The following is a 17,986-nucleotide window of genomic DNA, read 5'->3' on the forward strand; positions in this document are numbered from 1 at the left end:
ATTGGTTGGTACGGACACCGTCATCGGACACTTCTGGGACCTATCTGCGTAATCTCTCTGAATGATTTGACCTCTGCTAACATTCGCGTACTCACCTTGTATATATGCGTTACTCCCGAATACTTCAATTCATCAGCCTGTATACATCGGCCTGAGACCGGATGACGACAGTGTTGTAACTGGTATGCTGTGCGCGATGTTGACTTTATATCGAACATATGCAATTCGTGCATGGCGGACGGTGTAGAATCGATCATGCACAGACGCAGAGCGAGGGTCGCTGTGCAGCCTGTCGATGCCACCAGCGGGGCGCGGCCAGGAGTCGGGAAGTGACGTGACAGACGCGTGACGATCGCGTCCTTTAGCGGGAACGACCGTCACGCCGACCTCAACCGCGACTTTCTGGCTTGCACAATGAGCACCGCATATGCCGCGTCCCCCATCCAAAGGACAGGATCGACGTTACCATATCGTTCTCAGGCCGCACAGCCACGCCCTACTGTGACAGACGACTACGAGCGTGCGTACGTTGTGTTTCTCTCGTGTCCTCTCCTTCACCGCGACATACAGGATGGTACACCGAGGGCACACCGAACAACCGCATGTTGCTTGCCCTCCGCTCGGGCATCGACTCGGAAATATCTTGGGCGTTGGACCGCTTAACCGCCTGTGCAATAACGAGCAGTTCGTGCTCCGCGCGATCCCTGGGCTCACGGACGCGCTCTTCGAATGGCCCGTCTGGTACGTCGAGGTCGGAGCAGCGCTCTGTTCACGCGCAACCACGTTGTTCGCCCTTCCGCAAGAGTGGGAGCGGAAACGGAAACACGCGTTGGAGTCGATCCTGATACTGCGGAATGCTGCCGTCAATGAGCCCAACGCGCAAGAGCTCTCTGAACACCGCCGCACGCGGTCGCTCATCCTTCTCGCGCTGCATAACATCAAGCCCGAGAGTGACACAAATGTCGAATTCGTTCTCTATGTTATTGAACTGCTGCAATCATATCTGCCGGCCTGAGCCTGCCACCCCCAACGCTCCTGCGTTAGCAATCCCGGTGCAGCCTCTACAAGAATAGCAGGATCGAGCATCAATCGCTCGCTCATCTTGGCTGCTATGTCCACACTCAACTTGCTGCTGTCCAATCCTGCCAATGTCACCCACTTGACCGAGGAGTCGCCTGCGTTGGAAGCCTCGATTAAGTATCTGCCATTGTTTGTGGACAAGCCCCTTCTGGATGCCTCCGTGAACTACCTGTATACACACCTGTCGCACCCCGCAATGACAAAGGCTTTCCTTCTTCATCCCAAGATGCCGGGTACACTCAAGCTTCTTGTGTCGCTCTTGCTCTCGGAACAGACTGAAGAAACGGTCTCTGTGGACATCGGTAGCCCTGTGCATACCGTGCCGTCGTCTTTCACTACCATGAAGGATCACGAGCTGTCGAAAGAGGAGTTTGACCGGCTGTTACCTATCCCAGAGCCGCAACGCTGTTATGAATGGTGCGCATATCTCCGTGGGGTTTCGCGTGTTATGCTGATTGTATGCAGGATGAGAACCATGTTCGTATCGAAAACAGATGGGGAGCTGACGCAAGTCGAATTCTGGAACCTATACAAAGATGTGTTTACGCCTCACGCTGCCCAACACCGTATGTTGGCAGCATCGGACGTCATAAAAAATGTTAGTCTGGTCTTCCCTCCTGGGCAAGCCATGGTCCTTGGAAACCCACAACGCTTCGTGGTACGCGGCGTCGACAGGCGGAAAGAGCGGTCAGCGGTCGAGCAGCAGTTCAAGTGCCTGTGGGACCGCTCGCAGTGTTCAGCGCGGACCTTCGGTTCCACGGCGGAGCTTTCGAGCACGTCGTTGGTCAACACATCGATCCTCACGGCGGCACAGAACTCGAATGTTCATGGGCAACTTGCTCGCATGCGTCTCTGCCAAAAGCGTTCCTGCGCGGCCACGTTCTGACCCATCTGCCGAGCTCACAATCCGCACCAAAAGATCCTGGTCAGATGGACACGGTCTCTCTGCCATACGAAAACTACCCGCACCCCATCCCGAACCCCACCTCGCGACCACTCCCTCCGCCGCGCTCCGCGAAGCTCACGTACAAACGGCCGATGGCCGAGCCGCCTTCCACATCGCTCACCGCGCTTCTGTGCATTCGAGTGTTGTTCCGTGCTTCGTTCGCCTCGTCTGACGCCGCCCCGCGCGCGGACGAAGACCACTTCGGCTTCCCGGGTGTCGTAGAGGAGACGGAAGACACGGAGGGATGATCGCACGGAGCGCCGGAAATGACCGCGAGAGGGAAGGAGAGAGGAGGGGAGAAAGGCGTTCATTGGTATCCGCCACCTGCTCGAGAACGTCAGAATCAAGGACGAGGCGTTGATGGGGTGGATCACGGAGATGGTGGATGCTGGGATCACTGGGACGACATAACGGGGCGTGTCCGAGAACTCTTCTAGGGTCTACATAGGCGCAAACGCCGCCCTCAGTATGCCTGTATCGTATACTCCCCAGTAACGCCTTGCAGGAGGATGAGTACGGTCCAGGAGCTTTCGCCTATAGCTAGCGAACTCGATGGACGAAGTACTGCTTACTCATCATCGTCTGCGCGCGTTCACTGCAACATGCAATGTAATTTTCTGCGACGACATGTAGAGTAGACTTTTCTGTCAGCAATATCAATGCTTTGTAGCCTTTGTACTGTGGCCCCGGGCGGGTGCAATTTATACTTCGTACTGCGCTTCGGCGTCTGTTTGAATGTCAGACTTGCTGTGCCACCCGCGCGATCATGTTCCCGCTCGATGTCCGTACTCTCATCTCGCCGTGAGTCGTTGTCGTCGAGGTTCGTGACACATATAACAGACTGCTACATGTGAGAGGTCCCCTGTCGCAGAGCATTCAGCCACTCACTGCCGCTATTCTAGGGCCTCACACCCGCCAAGATCGCCCCGCACCAGGACGCGGCGAAGTTCTGGTCGGACGTGTTTGAGCTGGAGGTCGACTCCGAGTACCTCTCAGCGACATTGAATGAACTGGGCAAGGAGGCTTGTCTGGGAACTGTCAAGGTCCGTCACGACCGGCGACTATTGAAGGTGTTCGAAACAGACTCATGCGCTGTTCTAGTAGCCGAGTTTGAATGCGATCGTTCTGGCGTGTCTGCATGCTGCCCGTACTAGGCCTGACGAGACTCCCGCAAGCCCATGCGGTGTGGACACTATCCATACTGAGCAAATGTATGTTGAGGAAGAATTTGACGGGATGGGAGGTCATGGAGATCTTCGCGGGAGGAGTGAATGAAAGCGACAAGGTCTTCAGCGTGCGTTTGAACCCTTTCATGGTAAACTTTGTCGTGCTGATAGACGTAGGAACTGACATCCATGATTGACGAGATTCTTGGGGACAGTAGAGCCCTGGTATGGCCGTTGTCGAACGGCGTGAGCGTGCACTCAAGACATATTCTGCTATAGGCACTGTGCGACACCAAGTCCTTCAGTGGCAGTGATCTTCGTGTCGGGCACCAGTCAGCTCAGCCCTGGGGCTTACTTCCTTCGGCGCGATCTGTTTCCTTGCATTGCGACGGTTCGTATAACATCCTACCACTCACCGCCCTAAGGAATGTTCACCTTGTCGAGACATTTAGATCATCACGTCTCCGGAGACTGAGCATTCACATTCGAAGCCTCCGTTCTGCTTGCCCTTCTCTCCAACTTCCACAAGTCAGACGCGGCCAAGCTCAACCCTTACCTCAAATGCCTGAGGGAAACGAAAAATGAGCGGTTAATGCGCAAGATCTGCTGGGCCTCCAACTTCGCCGCTGATGCAGTCGTGAAGTGCGTGTCTAATCATCCGTGCTCGCCTTCACTCATGCATGAGTAGAGCATACCAAAACGTCTTAGACGACGCGCCGCCCTCGTTGAGTGCGACGTTCGGGACATTCCTTTCCGCCATGCGCCCAGATCGGGCGTTGTCGTCTACACCAGTTGACCAACCTCGTGAACTCTTCAAAGACCAGTATGTCATTGCCTTTGTCAGAAGCACGACCTCAAGCTGACGACGGCAGACCTATAGAGGCCTGTGTCATACTATTGCCTATATTCGAATTCTTGCACGCCAATGAAAGCTTCCACACCATCCTACTGGAACCATTGACGACTGATGCAGAACAACAAGCCACTTCACGGATCCCCTCACTGCCCTACACACTGCTAACAGTCGCTTCGTACTTGCTCACGCACGCATCATCCGTGCATGCACCGCGCGCCATAGGCTATGCTCATCTATCACTCAACATATTGCTCGTCATGGCGGAGAGCAAGATCATCATGGAGTTATTCTGCAACAAGGGTGATGCAGATATCAGGCTGTGCCGTCAAGTGAGTTCCTGCCGTTCGCGTCATTGCGATGGTTCGCCTGACCGCAGCGAGTCAGAGACCCCCATTACTCCCGCTTACAGGGCCTCGCCCGCCTGTTTGTGCTGTACTTGACTGTTGTGTCCTTTGGTTGCGGCACAATCTTCACAAACGTCTGGAGGTTCACTCTTACTTGTAAGCCATGGTCGATCTGACCTAGTCATTCAAGCTAATACTCCGCAGGAACTGTTCTCACGTATGTTATCATGTCTTGTGGTACCTGCAAAGAGAACGTATCCGTCTAGGTGCTTATAATATTCTCAGTCGTTCGTCTATTCTGATCGAACTCCTGCGTAGACTATCATTGGACAGAATTGTGGAGGGCCCTGATAGGGCTCCTCGACTTCCTTGCCAACAAGCTAGACAACCTCGTTACCACCGGTGGAGTAGAACAGCTTATTCACGAGGTCTGTCTTGCAGTGGAGCACCGTACAGCTTACGTCCTGATGGCATCCACCTCAGACGTTGATGAACCTCGATCTTGCACTGTGTCATACAGGGGCCATCCTACCGAATGCCGCCGCTGTGCACGAGCTAGTGGTAAGTCCAGTTGGACCGGCGCTGGATGGACAAGCATTGACCATTCGATGTCCAGTACGAGGTAGCTCGCTCGGCCGAGGTTTTCAGGAAGCAGCAGATCGTCCTGGAGAAGCTGGCTCTACCCGGGTCTACTTCCAGACGGCATTCCGTGATGGACACTAATAGCTCGGATGCCCTGGCCAATATCCTTGCGGTGACGACCCACTACGAAGTCAGTATACGAGAGGCGAAAGCGACCTCGGCAAGGAGCGCGCTGCGAGCTGTGGCCAAAGAGATTGACCGCGACGGTCTCAGCTATGGGAGAAACCTACACGTCGACGAGCCACCGTGAGTCTTGTGTTTCGACTGATTTACCGGGTGTTCACATGCCCCCTTTATAGGAGACAAGCTGAAGACGTTGTGGGGATGGTCCGTTATGCCTACGCGGATGCCATGTCTCTCATGCCTTGATTGAGGAGCCTTTGGCTTGCTGTTATGATCCCTACTATTAGCTGGTCACGGTTGTGTGAGGAGTTGCACTTCTGTGTAGTTTTGCACTGAGCAGATGTATTGATTTATTACTTCATCTCACCTACCGCCATGCTGAGTCTCCGAGCTGAATTGTCGGATATATATGGATCATCACAGTCCTGCTTGGGACATACAGGCGGGCATTCTTGTCGGAGAGGCGACGGAACCGAGCCAGGTAAGGCATGGTGAAAAAGTTCTTTCTATCTAGACGCCCGTCTCACACTCCCGTTTACGTCCGCCACTTCAGGGTGTGGGCGTCGCCGGCTGCTGTGATCTCACCGCTTGATGCAGTTATCTGAGCGCGGGGACTGCCTCAGACTTTTCCGGATCTGATGTGTGGGCTGAGGACGGCGTATGGGTCAAGTTTGGAGGGGTGGAGGGCGGATTTAGCGTTTTGACTTTGCAGCGGTCTCCGTCACGGCTCGGGGCAAGGATCGACGGCGCCTATGCGGGGAGGCGGAGCGCTGGCGGGGTGACGTCCCGCGCATCGGGCGATGTCCATATTTGGCCAGAACCTGCTTGGACGATAAGGAGGCGTTATAGCTCTTACTCGGTGAATGGCTCGGTGAACACACGATTTTCGTTATGTTCCCACTTCGCCCTCGCCCGCCTCTTCGCCCTGTTCATATCCTCCCTTGCTCGCCGAGTCGAGCCCACCGTCCCCCATGGCGGCCCTGCGGTGCGCGGTGCGCGTCTCTGCTCACACGACACAACTTCGCGCAGGTGCTCTGGATGTCCCTCGACATGGTCTCAAAGGCGGCGCTGGTTCGCGACGGCGACCTCGCCACCCTCCCTACTTCGGCCTTGGACACTTTTGAAGACCGTCATATTGGTCCGGATGGGAGCGAAGTCAAGCGAATGCTATCCTCCCTCGGGTATGAGTCCATGGACGCTTTCGTAGAGGCTACGGTGCCCTCGAAGATCAGAGTCGCGTCGTCGTCTGTGAGCAACGACACCATCGCTTCTCTCAGCGAGTCCGAGCTCTACGGGAGGGCGAGAGAGCTTGCGAAGGCGAACAAGCCATTCAAGAGTTACATCGGCATGGGCTACCACAAGCGGTCGTACCACCTGTTATTCTGCGTAATGTAACGCGTTCACTTCTCCTCTGCTTACGAAAACGTGACCGCCGAACTTGTCAGATCATGGAGAGTCCTGCTTGGTATACCCCATATACCCCGTACCAGCCTGAATCGCACAGGGTTGTCCAGCGTAGAGATCACGCTGCTCATCTTACTCATGTCTACCCATAGGCGCCTCGAGTCACTGGTCAACTACCAGACTATGATCATGTCGTTACGTCGATGGATATCGCCAATGCTTCGATGCTCGACGAAGCAACCGCCGCAGCGGAAGGAATGGTATGGCTTTGCGTCCACAAACCAGAAGAAACGCGTCTTCCTCGTCGACAAGGGTGTTCTTCCTCAGACTATTGCGGTTCTACAAACTCGTGCTAAAGGCTTCGGTATCCAATTGGCCGTTGGGGACATCTTCACCCTTGCCAAGGACGTTCATCGGATTCTACATCTGCGGTGCATTGGTGCAGTACCCGGACGTCAATGGAGCGTGGTCCACTAGCTGAACTCGCTGAGACTATCCACAAAGCCGGAGGATTGGTGGTCTGTGCCACAGACCTGTTGGCATTGACCATGCTAAAGCCGCCAGGCGAATGGGGGCAGACATCGTCCTCGGCAACTCTGCTCGGTTCGGTGTACCCGCTGGCTACGGTGGCCCGCATGGTGCGTTCTTCGCGTGCACGGATAAGCTGAAGCGCAAGATGCCCGGCCGTCTCATTGGCAGGAGCAAGGACGTCTACGGCAAACCCGCATACAGATTGGCTCTGCAGAGTAATGTCTCCTAGAATCTCGTGTTATATGCACCACCTCCATCCTGTAGCTCGCGAGCAACACATCCGACGGGAGAAGGCTACTAGCAACATTGCACGGCGCAGGCCCTTCTTGCGAACATGGCTGCGATGTATGCTGTCTACCACGGTCCCACCGGCCTCAGGCGTATCGCGGAGAAGGTCACACTCTGACGTCCATCCTGAAATCTGAAGTCGAGGCGTACGGCTACAAGGCGATCAACTCGGAATTCTTCGACACAGTCACATTCGACGTCAGCGGTGCAGCGCATGATGCGGAGACCATCCACCAGGCAGCTGCGAAGGCGACGTCAACTTGCGGAGGATCGACACAAGCATGTCGGCGTCACTTTGGACGAGAGCGTATCCAAGGAGAACGTCCGACACTGATCAAATCTTCGCGTCTGCTGCTTCGGTAGAGCGCCGCTCACCAGCGACCTCGGAGTCCTCAGCTATTCCCCAGACCCTCCAGCGCACGTCGACGTACCTCCCACATCCCGTCTTCAACACGCACCACTCTGAGACTGAGATGCTACGGTATATCTATCATCTCCAGTCGAAGGATCTTGGCCTGCGCACGCAATGATCCCGCTCGGAAGCTGCACGATGAAGCTGAACAGCACGAGCAGCATGATCCCGCTGACTGGCCCGAGTTCTCTAACGTCCATCCATTCGCGCCGACCGACCAAGTCAAGGGTTACATCGAGATGATCAAGGTATGCTTGAATGTGCTTCTTCAGGATGGACCGCTCGCTCATGATGTCTCGTAGGAATTGGAGTCTGACCTGTGCAAGATCACCGGGTTCCACGCTTGCTCGGTGCAGCCCAACTCGGGTGCTGCGGGCGAGTACGCTGGCTCTCCGTCATCAGGGCCTACCACGAGTCTCGCGGCGAGAGTCATAGGGACATTTGCTTGATACCTGTCAGCGCACATGGAACGAACCCTGCAGTAAGTCAGCGTTCGGCGGCCTAATGCGAAGCTCACACATGCGCTGTAGTCCGCCGTATGGCTGGTCTCAAGGTTGTTGCTGTCAAGACCATGCAGATGGTAATCTCGACCTTGAGGACCTGCGAGCCAAGGCGGAGAAGCACAAGGACAACCTTGCCGCGTTTATGGTGAGTAGGTATAGTGGACGTCATGGTCACATTGCTGATTTTTGGTAGATCACGTATCCGTCGACGTTTGGTGTCTTTGAAGATGGTGTACAAGATGTCAGTGCCGATGATGCACTATGACATAACGCATATACTGAGATAACTCCGCAGGCCTGCAAGATCATCCATGAGAATGGAGGTCAGGTTTACCTGGATGGTGAGTGAGAATTGCTGAGCAGTTGTCGTCATTAACATCGCATCGCTTGACAGGTGCGAACCTGAACGCTCAGATCGGTTTGACGAACCCCGCGACGTGCGGCGGTGATGTGTGCCACATGAACCTTCACAAGACGTTTGCTATGTACGTGGGGATAAATCGCCGTGTACGCTGAGTCTCATTCTAGTTGTCTTCAGCCCCCATGGTGGCGGTGGCCCGGTGTTGGGTGAGCATCCAAGCCCGCGACTTTGCGGCTTCGCGCTGATGAAATCAACAGGCCCATCTGCGTAGCGGAGCATCTTGCGCCCTTCCTGTCCTCCCACCCGATCGTGGCTACTGGCGGTGACAAGGCCATCAACGCTGTCGCCGCTGCCCAGTACGGAAGCGCGTCCATCCTCCTGATCTCCTGGGCGTACATCAAGATGCTCGGTGGAAATGGCCTCTCGGCTGCCTCCGCTGTTGCACTGCTGAATGCGAACTATATGGCACACCGCCTCTCTGGACACTACACCCTGCGCTACAAGAACGGGAACGGCCGTGTCGCCCATGAATTGCTCATCGACCTTGCCGAGTTCGATAAGGCTGCTGGGTTGAAGGTCACTGACTTTGCGAAGCGTCTGCAGGTAAGGCTTCAATGCTTTGCATATTGCAATGTAGCTAATGTGCCCTTCAGGACTACGGTTTCCACCCGCCTACATGTTCATGGCCCATCTCTACGTGCATGCTGATCGAGCCTACCGAGTCTGAACCCCTGGAGGAAATTGATAGGTATGTTCAGGCGATGCATCTGTCTCGTCCAGCCCTAACCAACATCGACCACGTAGTTCTGTGACGCGATGATCCAGATTCGCAAGGAAGCGGAGGATATCATACAGGAAAGCAGCCGAAGGATAACAACGTACTGAAAACGCTCCTCATCCAATTTCTGTTATCGCTCTACCTGATGATCAATGGAACCGGTGAGCCTCGACTTCCATCTGTCGATGTCTCTTGCTCAACGACGTGTCGCAGACCTTACTCGAGACAAACGGCGGCCTTCCCAATGCCATGGCTGATGGAAAGAAGTTCTGGCCGACAGTTTCCCGCATCGACGATGGTGAGTGTCAGTTTGGATTATGCTGGAAATTTCTTAAACGTCATTGACCAGCATTGGCGACTTGAACCTTATTGTAAGTCGAACGACGCATGCCGAGGACATGACATGACTGACATCGTGCATAGTGTGACTGTCCTTCCGTCGAAGAGACAGCTGCCCATTAGACACTTCATAGACATGCCCGGGATGCATCACTCTCCTGATACTCCTAGATGAGCTTGCACGTCCGTGACGTTCAACCGCCGCGCCATCTGTATAAACATTAGTATGCTATTGTAATAATAACTTAGTTCAACTGCAGGGATACGTGGTCAAAGCTTCCCCCATACTCTAGGCTGGTACTGCTTGATGTGCATCAAGATTCTCCCCTCCTCGGTTTTGCTCGACGCAAAGGAAAGGATAATACGTGCGCACTCGACGTCCGGTGCTATGCCACATGCTCCCTCCCCTTCCCCATCTCCAGACACAGAATCTTCGATGCCTCTTCTATCTTGCCCATACGACATAGACACTCCAGCCATGTCCTCCAATTATGCAGGTTGAGCGGAAAACGCGATTCTATGAGCTTGCCCCAGATCTTCGTCGCGATGCCATACGCATTGGCGTACGAGCAGGCGTCCAGGATAACGCTGACACTGGCATTGTCGAGCCGCGACGAACGATACAATATCTCCCAGACGGCCATTGCATCCTCGAAACATTGCGCGCGCTGGTACGTGTCCATTAACTGGTTCCATAGCGCGGTATCGGGCGTGAGTGGGTCGAGAAGGAGCACTTCCTGTACACGCTTGACTTGCTCGGCCAATCGCGCCAGCTCCGCCTGGCGATCCTCCGCAGGAACGTCGATGTGAGTCCTGATAGCGAGGGTGGCCAGCCGCTTCAGTATCAAGGTGTAGACCTTGGCCGAAACTGGGTGGCCAGCGGCGCGCATGTCCTTGACGATTTCGAAGAAGAGATGGGCTGGAGGAATGCGTGTGTCGGACAGCTTAACTCTATTGCAAAAGGTGTTCAGGACAACGTTGTATCCTTCTCCGTCGAGACGAAGTTTCCCGTCCTTAGACTGGCCAAAGGTCCGGTAGACCCTGAAAGCCTCTTCGTATGTTGGAGAGGTGCGCATGAGGAGAACGATGAGCGACGTCGATGTCATCGCGTCAGCAGCAACGCCGCGGGATCGTAAATCCTCGAACAGCGACAATGCGATGGGGAAGTATTTCTTGATATTCGAGGAGGATGCCAACGCGCGTAGAAGAGTGTTGTAGATGGCGGTATCGGGAGTGGTGACGCCACCAGCTGAGGGAGAACCCTCTACTTGGTTCTGCGCTGTGTCATACGCATCGCCATCGACGGGTACCGACTCCGACACAGGATTCGCCTCGATAAAGTCTTTATATAGTTTAATGGCATGATCAATAGACTCTTCGCTCGGCGGCCGAAGACTCCCAGAGCATAGGGCGCGCAGAACCGGGTGCAGCAGCGCATTCGTCGGGCGAATACCGTTGAACAGAGCTGCGGTATAAATGGCGACCGTAGCAGCAGCGTCAAGCTTCGTGGAGGCATTGCAGACCAGCATCGCCCATACGGTGGCATCAGCCTTGAAGTCGAGTGCCTTCTCGTAGTACTTCAACAACTGTCTGTCTATCCTTCCGCTCAGGAGAGCAAAGAGCGTTCGCTGAGTGTTACGTAGCCCAACTTCTTGTATTGATCGTGCAACCTGACGGCTACCGATTTCCCTTGCCATCGAGAAGCGGCAGCTAGGCGTGCCTCTATTTCGGCGTCAGATATACGCGGTGCAGGCACAGCTGGTCGCGGTTCCTTCGGGGCTGGGATAGTGGTGGGCGATGACCTGGACTCCAGCGGCTTGAGGTCAGACCCCGCCAGGCTATGTGCAACGGATACGATCGAGCGGATGTTTCTGCGGCATAGTCCACATCGCCTTGTGGGCGGGAAGACAACTGCAGAATTGCATGCCAAGCGGCAGAAGGCTCGTCTAGCAGCATGACAAGCCGAGGACATTCATACGCGCACTGAGCCGACGAGGTCAGTGTCTATCCAACGATACACAATCAGAATACGCACCTCGCCTCTAGCTACAGGTCTGCCGTCGTTTCACGGTGGGGTAGTGAATCAGAGGATGCGAGTGGATGTCGACGAAGAGTCCGCGCAGGTCCGCACAGAGAGACGGGTCACGTGCCGATATGGACCACGATCCCAAGTGTACAGGGTCCACGTCTCTACCAGTTCCACGTACCTAGCCCGCTCTGCAGTTCTCTGTCACTCCATACTCTACCTTCCCTCCGCTCACTGTTCGACATGTCTGAAAAGCTGAAGGAGTTCACGGAGATCCCTCAGGAGTTCGTACGAGATGGCAAGCAGGTGCGTATCCACTCTCCTCTCACTGGGACGGAGTCTCATCTGCTTTGTTAGTTCCTCACTCGATGCACGAAGCCTTCACAAAAAGGTATCAAATATTGCGCTTCACAGTGTATAAAACCGTCTTTGACGATGGCACGGTAGAGTTCCTCCAAATCTGCAAGGCTGTGTCTATTGGCTTTGCAGTAATGGGGTTCATCGGCTACTTCGTGAAACTCATTCACATTCCCATGTACGTCCTCGACGTATCACCAACAAGACATCATACTGACCAATCTTCGCAGCAACAACATCCTTGTGTACGTTTGCGAACAGCTCATTCCTCGTATATTGCTCACAGCGTTCGTAGGGGTGGTGCATGACGATGTGCTGGCGGTGATTCTATCGAGTGGTTGCGACGTTTCTGGGCAGGTCTCGTTCTTGATATGCTGTCCTCTGTTATATTATCATACAGCTCTTACTGCGATACCTTCAGTGGTTCCATGTCGGTTCAAGTGGATATTTGACGCATACATCGGTCAGAAAGTGGTCGAATATTACTCCATTGGACCACATGTAACGCGAGATGTGTGTTCACGGTAAATGCGACATGGTTATACCGCCGACGTCGATACCTTGCTTCGAATCAGCAACGGTGTTCTCCGCGGGGTTCGTACGAGAAATCGTCCTCACATCCGGACCAGCCTGACGATCCAACGACGAAGCCAGGGGTCGTCTTTTAAAGCACGGAAACCAGACGAGAGCAATATCCTTCCTGAGCGTCAGGAAAGTATGACATGTCCAATATGAACAACTGACCTCTTGCATACCGAACACACAGAAGGCGATGAGTGGTACTAAACGGATGCATCATCAGTCGGAGCGCACAGCGTCTTGCAGTGGACACGTACAAGAGGCCTGCACTAAGTGCGGGTACACGTTTGTAGAGTCAGGCGCGGTTAGCAGAAACGCACAAGCCCTAAGGATTAAATGAGTCGCATTTGTGTGCAGATGATCGAAGTACGGAGCCTACCCTAGCGTGACCCAAGAGTACGCCAGGAATACTCCAATCTTGCGGTTCATCAGTCCCGCCTTCGAGATTTGCTAGTGGCTTGGACTACTCACGCGAAGACAAGGCGAGAACGATGGCGACTTGATGTAGGCATTCGGAAAGGCTAGCTTGGCTGCCCGCCATGTCCAGCAGCATCTGACTATGACGGCCACTGGGACAAAATATCACTCAACGTCTCACGTTTGCCGTGTACGACGCAACACACCTTCAAAGATTGAAGCAACCAGCAGGAACATACCGCACACTACTGGTAATGTGAATCGTGAACTGCGCTGGCATCGTGAGGACAACGGCCACCAAAATGCAGCGAGTACATAATGGTGCCTTACATATCGTTCGGTTTCATGGTGCAATAACCGCCGTTATCGGCGTTCATTGAGTCTGAGTGAAGCATCGCCTCCTACGAAGTAGACCTTGAGCAAGGAAACCCAGCGGCCAGTGTAACGTCCTTACATGCACGCCCACGATGGTGAAAGTCACGAAGACAATGTATGCGGGGGCTAGCATCTGGGCTGAATGAAACCAATAGACCAGTGAAGGTCAAGGAAAACAGGCTCACTATGAACAACCTCACGGGACGAGAGTATTGTGATATGCATAACGGCTTCCAAGGAACGTAGAATGTGCTCCAGATCTGCCATAGCTCATCCAATTATCCAGCGAAAACCAGCACAAGCTAGGAGAGGTTGGCTCACCTGGATCACGACTGTCAGATTGGCGACTGCTACCCTGCAAATGATAAATCGGGGAGGATGATAAGCAAACGGAGCGCACAAGGCCAGACAAATGCATGATTCACATAGCATCCGAACCGTAAGTCATGCCCAATTGCGCTGCACACAAGTCGCGGGGACTGGTGGATTGACGGTACTGGCCACCATATAACCTGGAACGATAGGTGCTTAGATGAAGGGTATTTGCGCGATAGGAACACCACTCACAATAGACAGTACGAGATGGAGTAGACGATCCACGTCAGATTGAAGTTAATTACGGTTGGGTGTCGTTTGACCTTCGTCGACACTAGGAGAGTCATGAACAAGACCGGTAGTAGAACGTGTCCACCAATGAGCAGAAGGGTAAAGTATAGCTGAGTCAGCCAACTTTGACTCGCCCCTGACGAATATTCACTTGTAGCCGATTGTAAACACGACAACTTACAAGGGTCACGACTATGCATTGACTCACCTGACATCAGTCACCACACAAGCCTTGTTACTACACACGGTGCAACGCCCCCCACACGATATCCGCGCTGAAAGCTTCCAGAGCCGTCTAGCGTCCAACGGGCCTTGAGAGCTGTTCTACGAGCTGTTCTTGTCAGATTCGGAGCGGTCAGACCTGCTGAATAACTGTCGCAGGTTCAGTTCAGCACCAGACAGTCGCTTGAAGAAACTCACACTGTTCTCACCAGTTCCCACTAGCCGCACGGGCAGCCTTTAACAAGGCTCCAGAAACGGATCCCAACGGGGTCTCTTACACTGAGGGCAGCGTCATCATGAATGCTATGCCTTCGTACCCACCTAGGTCAAGATGAACATGTTGGTCGTTTAGGGCTCCGGCGACAATCCGTCATGTCTGAGAGCTGAACGTTTGAACGTTGATCTGCCGTGGCAACATCAGATGTCAAGTGGCACTCCAGATCGCCCGTATTGCAGTGTCTGAGATCGGCAGGACATCATAAGGATATAGGCGAAACCAGAAGGATCGGTATATACAGCGTGCGTGTGGCCTGTGCCTTCAGCGAGTAGCTGAATTACCTACGAGCAACAAGCCAAACCGAGCTGAAGGCTTGACCAACTCTAGCGCGGGTTGGAACTGCTGTTCAACTGCTGGTGGGGCGTAGCACAGCAGTGCAGAAGATTTGTTGGATTTGCCTTTCGCGGAATGCGTCGTTAGACGAACTTCCGGAGGAGGAAAGAGGGGCGACAATATGATTTGCATCCTTGATAGATATTCGGAGATGCTGTCGTCACCCTCAAGCTGATATCCCTTGATGCCCATGGAGAGCAGCTGCGCAGTCATGAAAATGTGACCCAGCTACTGCAAGTCGCGATGAATTACATACCTTCTCTTGTACGTCGCTTATGAGGTCGTCCAGTTGCGCTCGAGCGTCTCGGTCGTCCCATGCAGTTGTCAAGTGTTGTAGGAACCACAGATCCCAAAAAAGTCGTAGTTGTCGATGTGGTTCTTGTTTTTTGACAATCTCGTGCTTGCAACCTCGCGAAACAAAATACGTGACACAATTGCCGACCAAAAGTTGCTTCCGCTCAGAATCAATTGTTGCCCAAAAGTCCTGCAGAGAGGATGCGAGTGAAAGCAACGCCTGGACTAGAGCTGCTGACGGCCGTTTCGGATGTTCTTTCCGCGACGAGAAGGTGGTGTATTAAGCATCATGATGAAGTGACCAACAACGACATACCAGCTGGACGAAGCCCGGGATTATCTTGACTCCCCACCCCAGGCCAGACATTCATGAGAATGTGTTGGGTGATGAGTTCTCTCCACCGTGTAAAAGTCGTGTCGTGAAGGGTATGCATCTGCTTCCTGAATTCTGAAAGTCCTCATGAGACAGATCGTTATATAAGCTTCACGAGTAACCGACCATCAATGGTGTTTTGGTCACAGCCAATAGTTGTGACAAACGAAGAAGAGGAGGCAAGCTCGTGTTGCAGTCGACCCAAGAAAGCCAATGTCCGCCGCGAAGACTCTAGAACCCCTCGTTAGTCTGTTCAATCCCGGGTATGCAGCTAGAACGACTTACCCATGTCGGCGATGTCATCATCCAAGTCCTTTAGGATATATGTGATGCGGGAGCAAAGACCTGCGGCATCAGGCTGGTACGTCTCTCGTAATCGTGAGACAAGCACCCTAAGCTATGTTGTCAAGCTCCTATGGCATAAACAATGACAGGCGGTTCGTACCCTCCTTCTAGATCAGAAGCTTGCATGGCACCCAAATCTTCCTCAAGGCGATGAGAAGACTCTTCGATAACCTTCAAGACGTCGTGCAAGAGCGGCGTCCTCCCATGAAGCTGCCGCCGCAGCCCGGCCTTGTATCGCTTGAAGGGAGCACCTGTCGCAGAGGAATTGGTGGTAGTTTGAGAGGTCGATGGCAATGGGAGGGCATGGAAGAGATAATCGACGGGTTGCGCATCTACAGGTCGGGCATCAACGAGAATAACAAAATCACAATACATGCGTGATTACCTGAAGTACTGTCGTCGGAATGGCTTTTCAGGGCCTGCAGCGCAGACGTCAACCGTTCGTGGAACGTCGATTCCGCCAAACTCAAAGCACTTCGCCATACAAATACTGTCTGTTGTTGACAAAGAGTATCCAGCATTTCCCGAATGCGAGACTTTTCGTGAGGTTCCACGCCGTCGAGCTTTGAGGCGATAGTGAAGGAAGACATTCGAAGATCCCAGACTTCCCTAACACTCTCCAGACCCGATAGCCACTTGGAGGCTGCTACTTGAACGGCCTCCACGGAACGCGAGAACCAGTCACCAAGCTTCTGCTGCAAGAGACCGTGCGCAACGGAGGGGGACGCAGCCGCGGCGCCGATGTACGGCTTGTACGATCGGATGGCACTGGGCAACAGAGAGAAATGGGCGGACGACGGCAACGAATTAAGCAGCGTCTGCGTCGTCAGTTGTAGGTCGGTGGGTAGCGAGGGGGAAGTTTTCTCTTCTTGTATGTACTGCAGAGCCAGTTGCATCATGCCCGATTCTCCGGAAGTACCGTCGGCAAAGATTTCGCGTGCGGCGCGCAGTGTGTGTGATATTGAATCTAATGCATTTTGAAGGTTGCGCTTGACTTCTCGTAGAATTGCTTTGCGGGCTCGGATTGATGTCGTCTTCCCATCGCCCGGGACGATGCTGGCATGTCCATTCGCCAGCTCTTGCGAGTGCGAGAGAGCGGTCGTCAAAGTCTTCGATCGCTGCGTAAGAAATATTGACAGTGTCTCTGCCAGAGGCCGAGATTCAAGGATGTGTAGAGTCAAGAGGGTCGCACATATTTCCTACGAGCAATTGTCAGGGGCGGCGAACCAGAACGAGAAGTGAGCCCACTTCTGAAGATGCACTGTGTTCTCGCAGAGACAGTGTTGCTTTGTGTGTGATTTGCGAACGGAACTGCGAGACCGTGTCCCACTGTCGCTGAACAAGTGGTATTTGTTCCTGGACATAGCACGTCAACGACTACTCAGCTATTGCGTGGAGTAAACGTACCGAGACATCAATGCCATAGTCATGCCATGACTGGTCCATGTCTTCGTCCTCCTGAAGCAGCGTTCGGTGGACCACCCTCGCTGTCAAGAAAAGCCAAGCAGCTTTCAAGTACATCCTGTGTTCCATGAATCTCCACAGATGTTCCGGAGCATCCAGAAGAAGCTTCAGATGCGCAGACAGCGACTGCAAAGCCTGTATGTGTTTGTCTACACTGTGCGATGAGTATGCGAATTGTAGACTCCAGCTCTGTGATATATACCTTCCTCGCCTACATGGGAGCGTCTTGCAATCCGCGGCGGTTTCGCCGAACCAACGATATCACGCATTTCGTCCAAAGCCTGCAGGACGCGTCTGGACGAAGCCGCCATGGATATGATTGAACTTGAGGCTTGCAGAAGATCCCGATACCGTTCCCTGCGCTTTCATGGTATAGATGAGGAGTATACTACACAGACATAGTTGTGGACGTACCCAACCATAAGGCGAAGCTCTTCCTGTTTCCCCTCCGCATTCACCCTATGACCAGGACAAGAAACTCGCACACAGTCCGCGACGGCCTGACTCAATCGAAGCACACACCTTAGACGTTGTTGCACCTTTCT

The 17,986-nt window shown here is 53.7% G+C and overlaps 6 protein-coding genes across 6 annotated transcripts; 4 read left to right on the top strand and 2 right to left on the bottom strand.

Moving 5' to 3' along the window:
* Window positions 1-394: 394 nt before the first annotated feature.
* B0H18DRAFT_969924 (uncharacterized protein) lies at window positions 395-2,724 on the top strand. Its single transcript, XM_048043644.1, has 7 exons — window positions 395-520; window positions 571-669; window positions 762-950; window positions 1,059-1,497; window positions 1,546-1,832; window positions 1,895-2,244; window positions 2,321-2,724. The coding sequence occupies exons 1-7, from the start codon at window positions 415-417 to the stop codon at window positions 2,435-2,437; spliced, it is 1,587 nt and encodes a 528-aa protein (XP_047900370.1). The 5' UTR covers window positions 395-414; the 3' UTR covers window positions 2,438-2,724.
* Window positions 2,725-2,777: 53 nt separating this feature from the next.
* B0H18DRAFT_969928 (uncharacterized protein) lies at window positions 2,778-5,527 on the top strand. Its single transcript, XM_048043645.1, has 14 exons — window positions 2,778-2,876; window positions 2,929-3,069; window positions 3,128-3,320; window positions 3,370-3,406; window positions 3,498-3,587; window positions 3,669-3,834; window positions 3,881-4,015; window positions 4,065-4,377; window positions 4,433-4,548; window positions 4,597-4,658; window positions 4,711-4,820; window positions 4,876-4,953; window positions 5,009-5,280; window positions 5,334-5,527. Exons 3-14 carry the CDS (start codon window positions 3,240-3,242, stop codon window positions 5,401-5,403), a joined length of 1,530 nt encoding a protein of 509 aa, XP_047900371.1. The 5' UTR covers window positions 2,778-2,876; window positions 2,929-3,069; window positions 3,128-3,239; the 3' UTR covers window positions 5,404-5,527.
* A 680-nt stretch (window positions 5,528-6,207) lies between these two features.
* On the top strand, window positions 6,208-10,016 carry B0H18DRAFT_969934 (glycine cleavage system P-protein-domain-containing protein; the record flags this gene model as incomplete). Its single annotated transcript, XM_048043646.1, has 22 exons — window positions 6,208-6,493; window positions 6,520-6,548; window positions 6,603-6,640; window positions 6,714-7,000; window positions 7,039-7,096; window positions 7,126-7,312; window positions 7,394-7,486; window positions 7,525-7,634; window positions 7,700-7,823; window positions 7,945-8,040; window positions 8,095-8,186; window positions 8,222-8,277; window positions 8,361-8,440; window positions 8,489-8,536; window positions 8,591-8,636; window positions 8,690-8,780; window positions 8,834-8,857; window positions 8,914-9,259; window positions 9,310-9,456; window positions 9,517-9,534; window positions 9,601-9,732; window positions 9,858-10,016. The coding sequence occupies 22 exons, from the start codon at window positions 6,208-6,210 to the stop codon at window positions 9,894-9,896; spliced, it is 2,427 nt and encodes an 808-aa protein (XP_047900372.1). The 3' UTR covers window positions 9,897-10,016.
* B0H18DRAFT_1100530 (uncharacterized protein) lies at window positions 10,017-11,868 on the bottom strand. The gene is made up of 2 exons (XM_048032497.1): window positions 11,809-11,868; window positions 10,017-11,756 (listed from the first exon to the last, which is right to left on the bottom strand). Exon 2 carries the CDS (start codon window positions 11,468-11,470, stop codon window positions 10,160-10,162), a length of 1,311 nt encoding a protein of 436 aa, XP_047900373.1. The 5' UTR covers window positions 11,471-11,756; window positions 11,809-11,868; the 3' UTR covers window positions 10,017-10,159.
* Window positions 11,869-12,042: 174 nt separating this feature from the next.
* B0H18DRAFT_1113141 (protein translocase SEC6) lies at window positions 12,043-12,464 on the top strand (the record flags this gene model as incomplete). Its single annotated transcript, XM_048032903.1, has 5 exons — window positions 12,043-12,105; window positions 12,157-12,190; window positions 12,247-12,334; window positions 12,387-12,401; window positions 12,452-12,464. 5 exons carry the CDS (start codon window positions 12,043-12,045, stop codon window positions 12,462-12,464), a joined length of 213 nt encoding a protein of 70 aa, XP_047900374.1.
* Window positions 12,465-14,723: 2,259 nt separating this feature from the next.
* On the bottom strand, window positions 14,724-17,985 carry B0H18DRAFT_969951 (uncharacterized protein). Its single transcript, XM_048043647.1, has 12 exons — window positions 17,964-17,985; window positions 17,856-17,900; window positions 17,644-17,798; window positions 17,385-17,590; window positions 17,226-17,333; window positions 16,363-17,176; window positions 16,078-16,309; window positions 15,918-16,024; window positions 15,759-15,863; window positions 15,576-15,707; window positions 15,222-15,514; window positions 14,724-15,166 (listed from the first exon to the last, which is right to left on the bottom strand). Exons 2-12 carry the CDS (start codon window positions 17,861-17,863, stop codon window positions 14,894-14,896), a joined length of 2,433 nt encoding a protein of 810 aa, XP_047900375.1. The 5' UTR covers window positions 17,864-17,900; window positions 17,964-17,985; the 3' UTR covers window positions 14,724-14,893.
* Window position 17,986: the final 1 nt, after the last annotated feature.

The sequence above is a fragment of the Fomitopsis serialis genome (assembly GCF_022376445.1).
Source record: "Fomitopsis serialis strain Sig1Antser10 chromosome Unknown B0H18scaffold_2, whole genome shotgun sequence".
Classification (NCBI taxonomy): Eukaryota; Fungi; Basidiomycota; class Agaricomycetes; order Polyporales; family Fomitopsidaceae; genus Fomitopsis; species Fomitopsis serialis.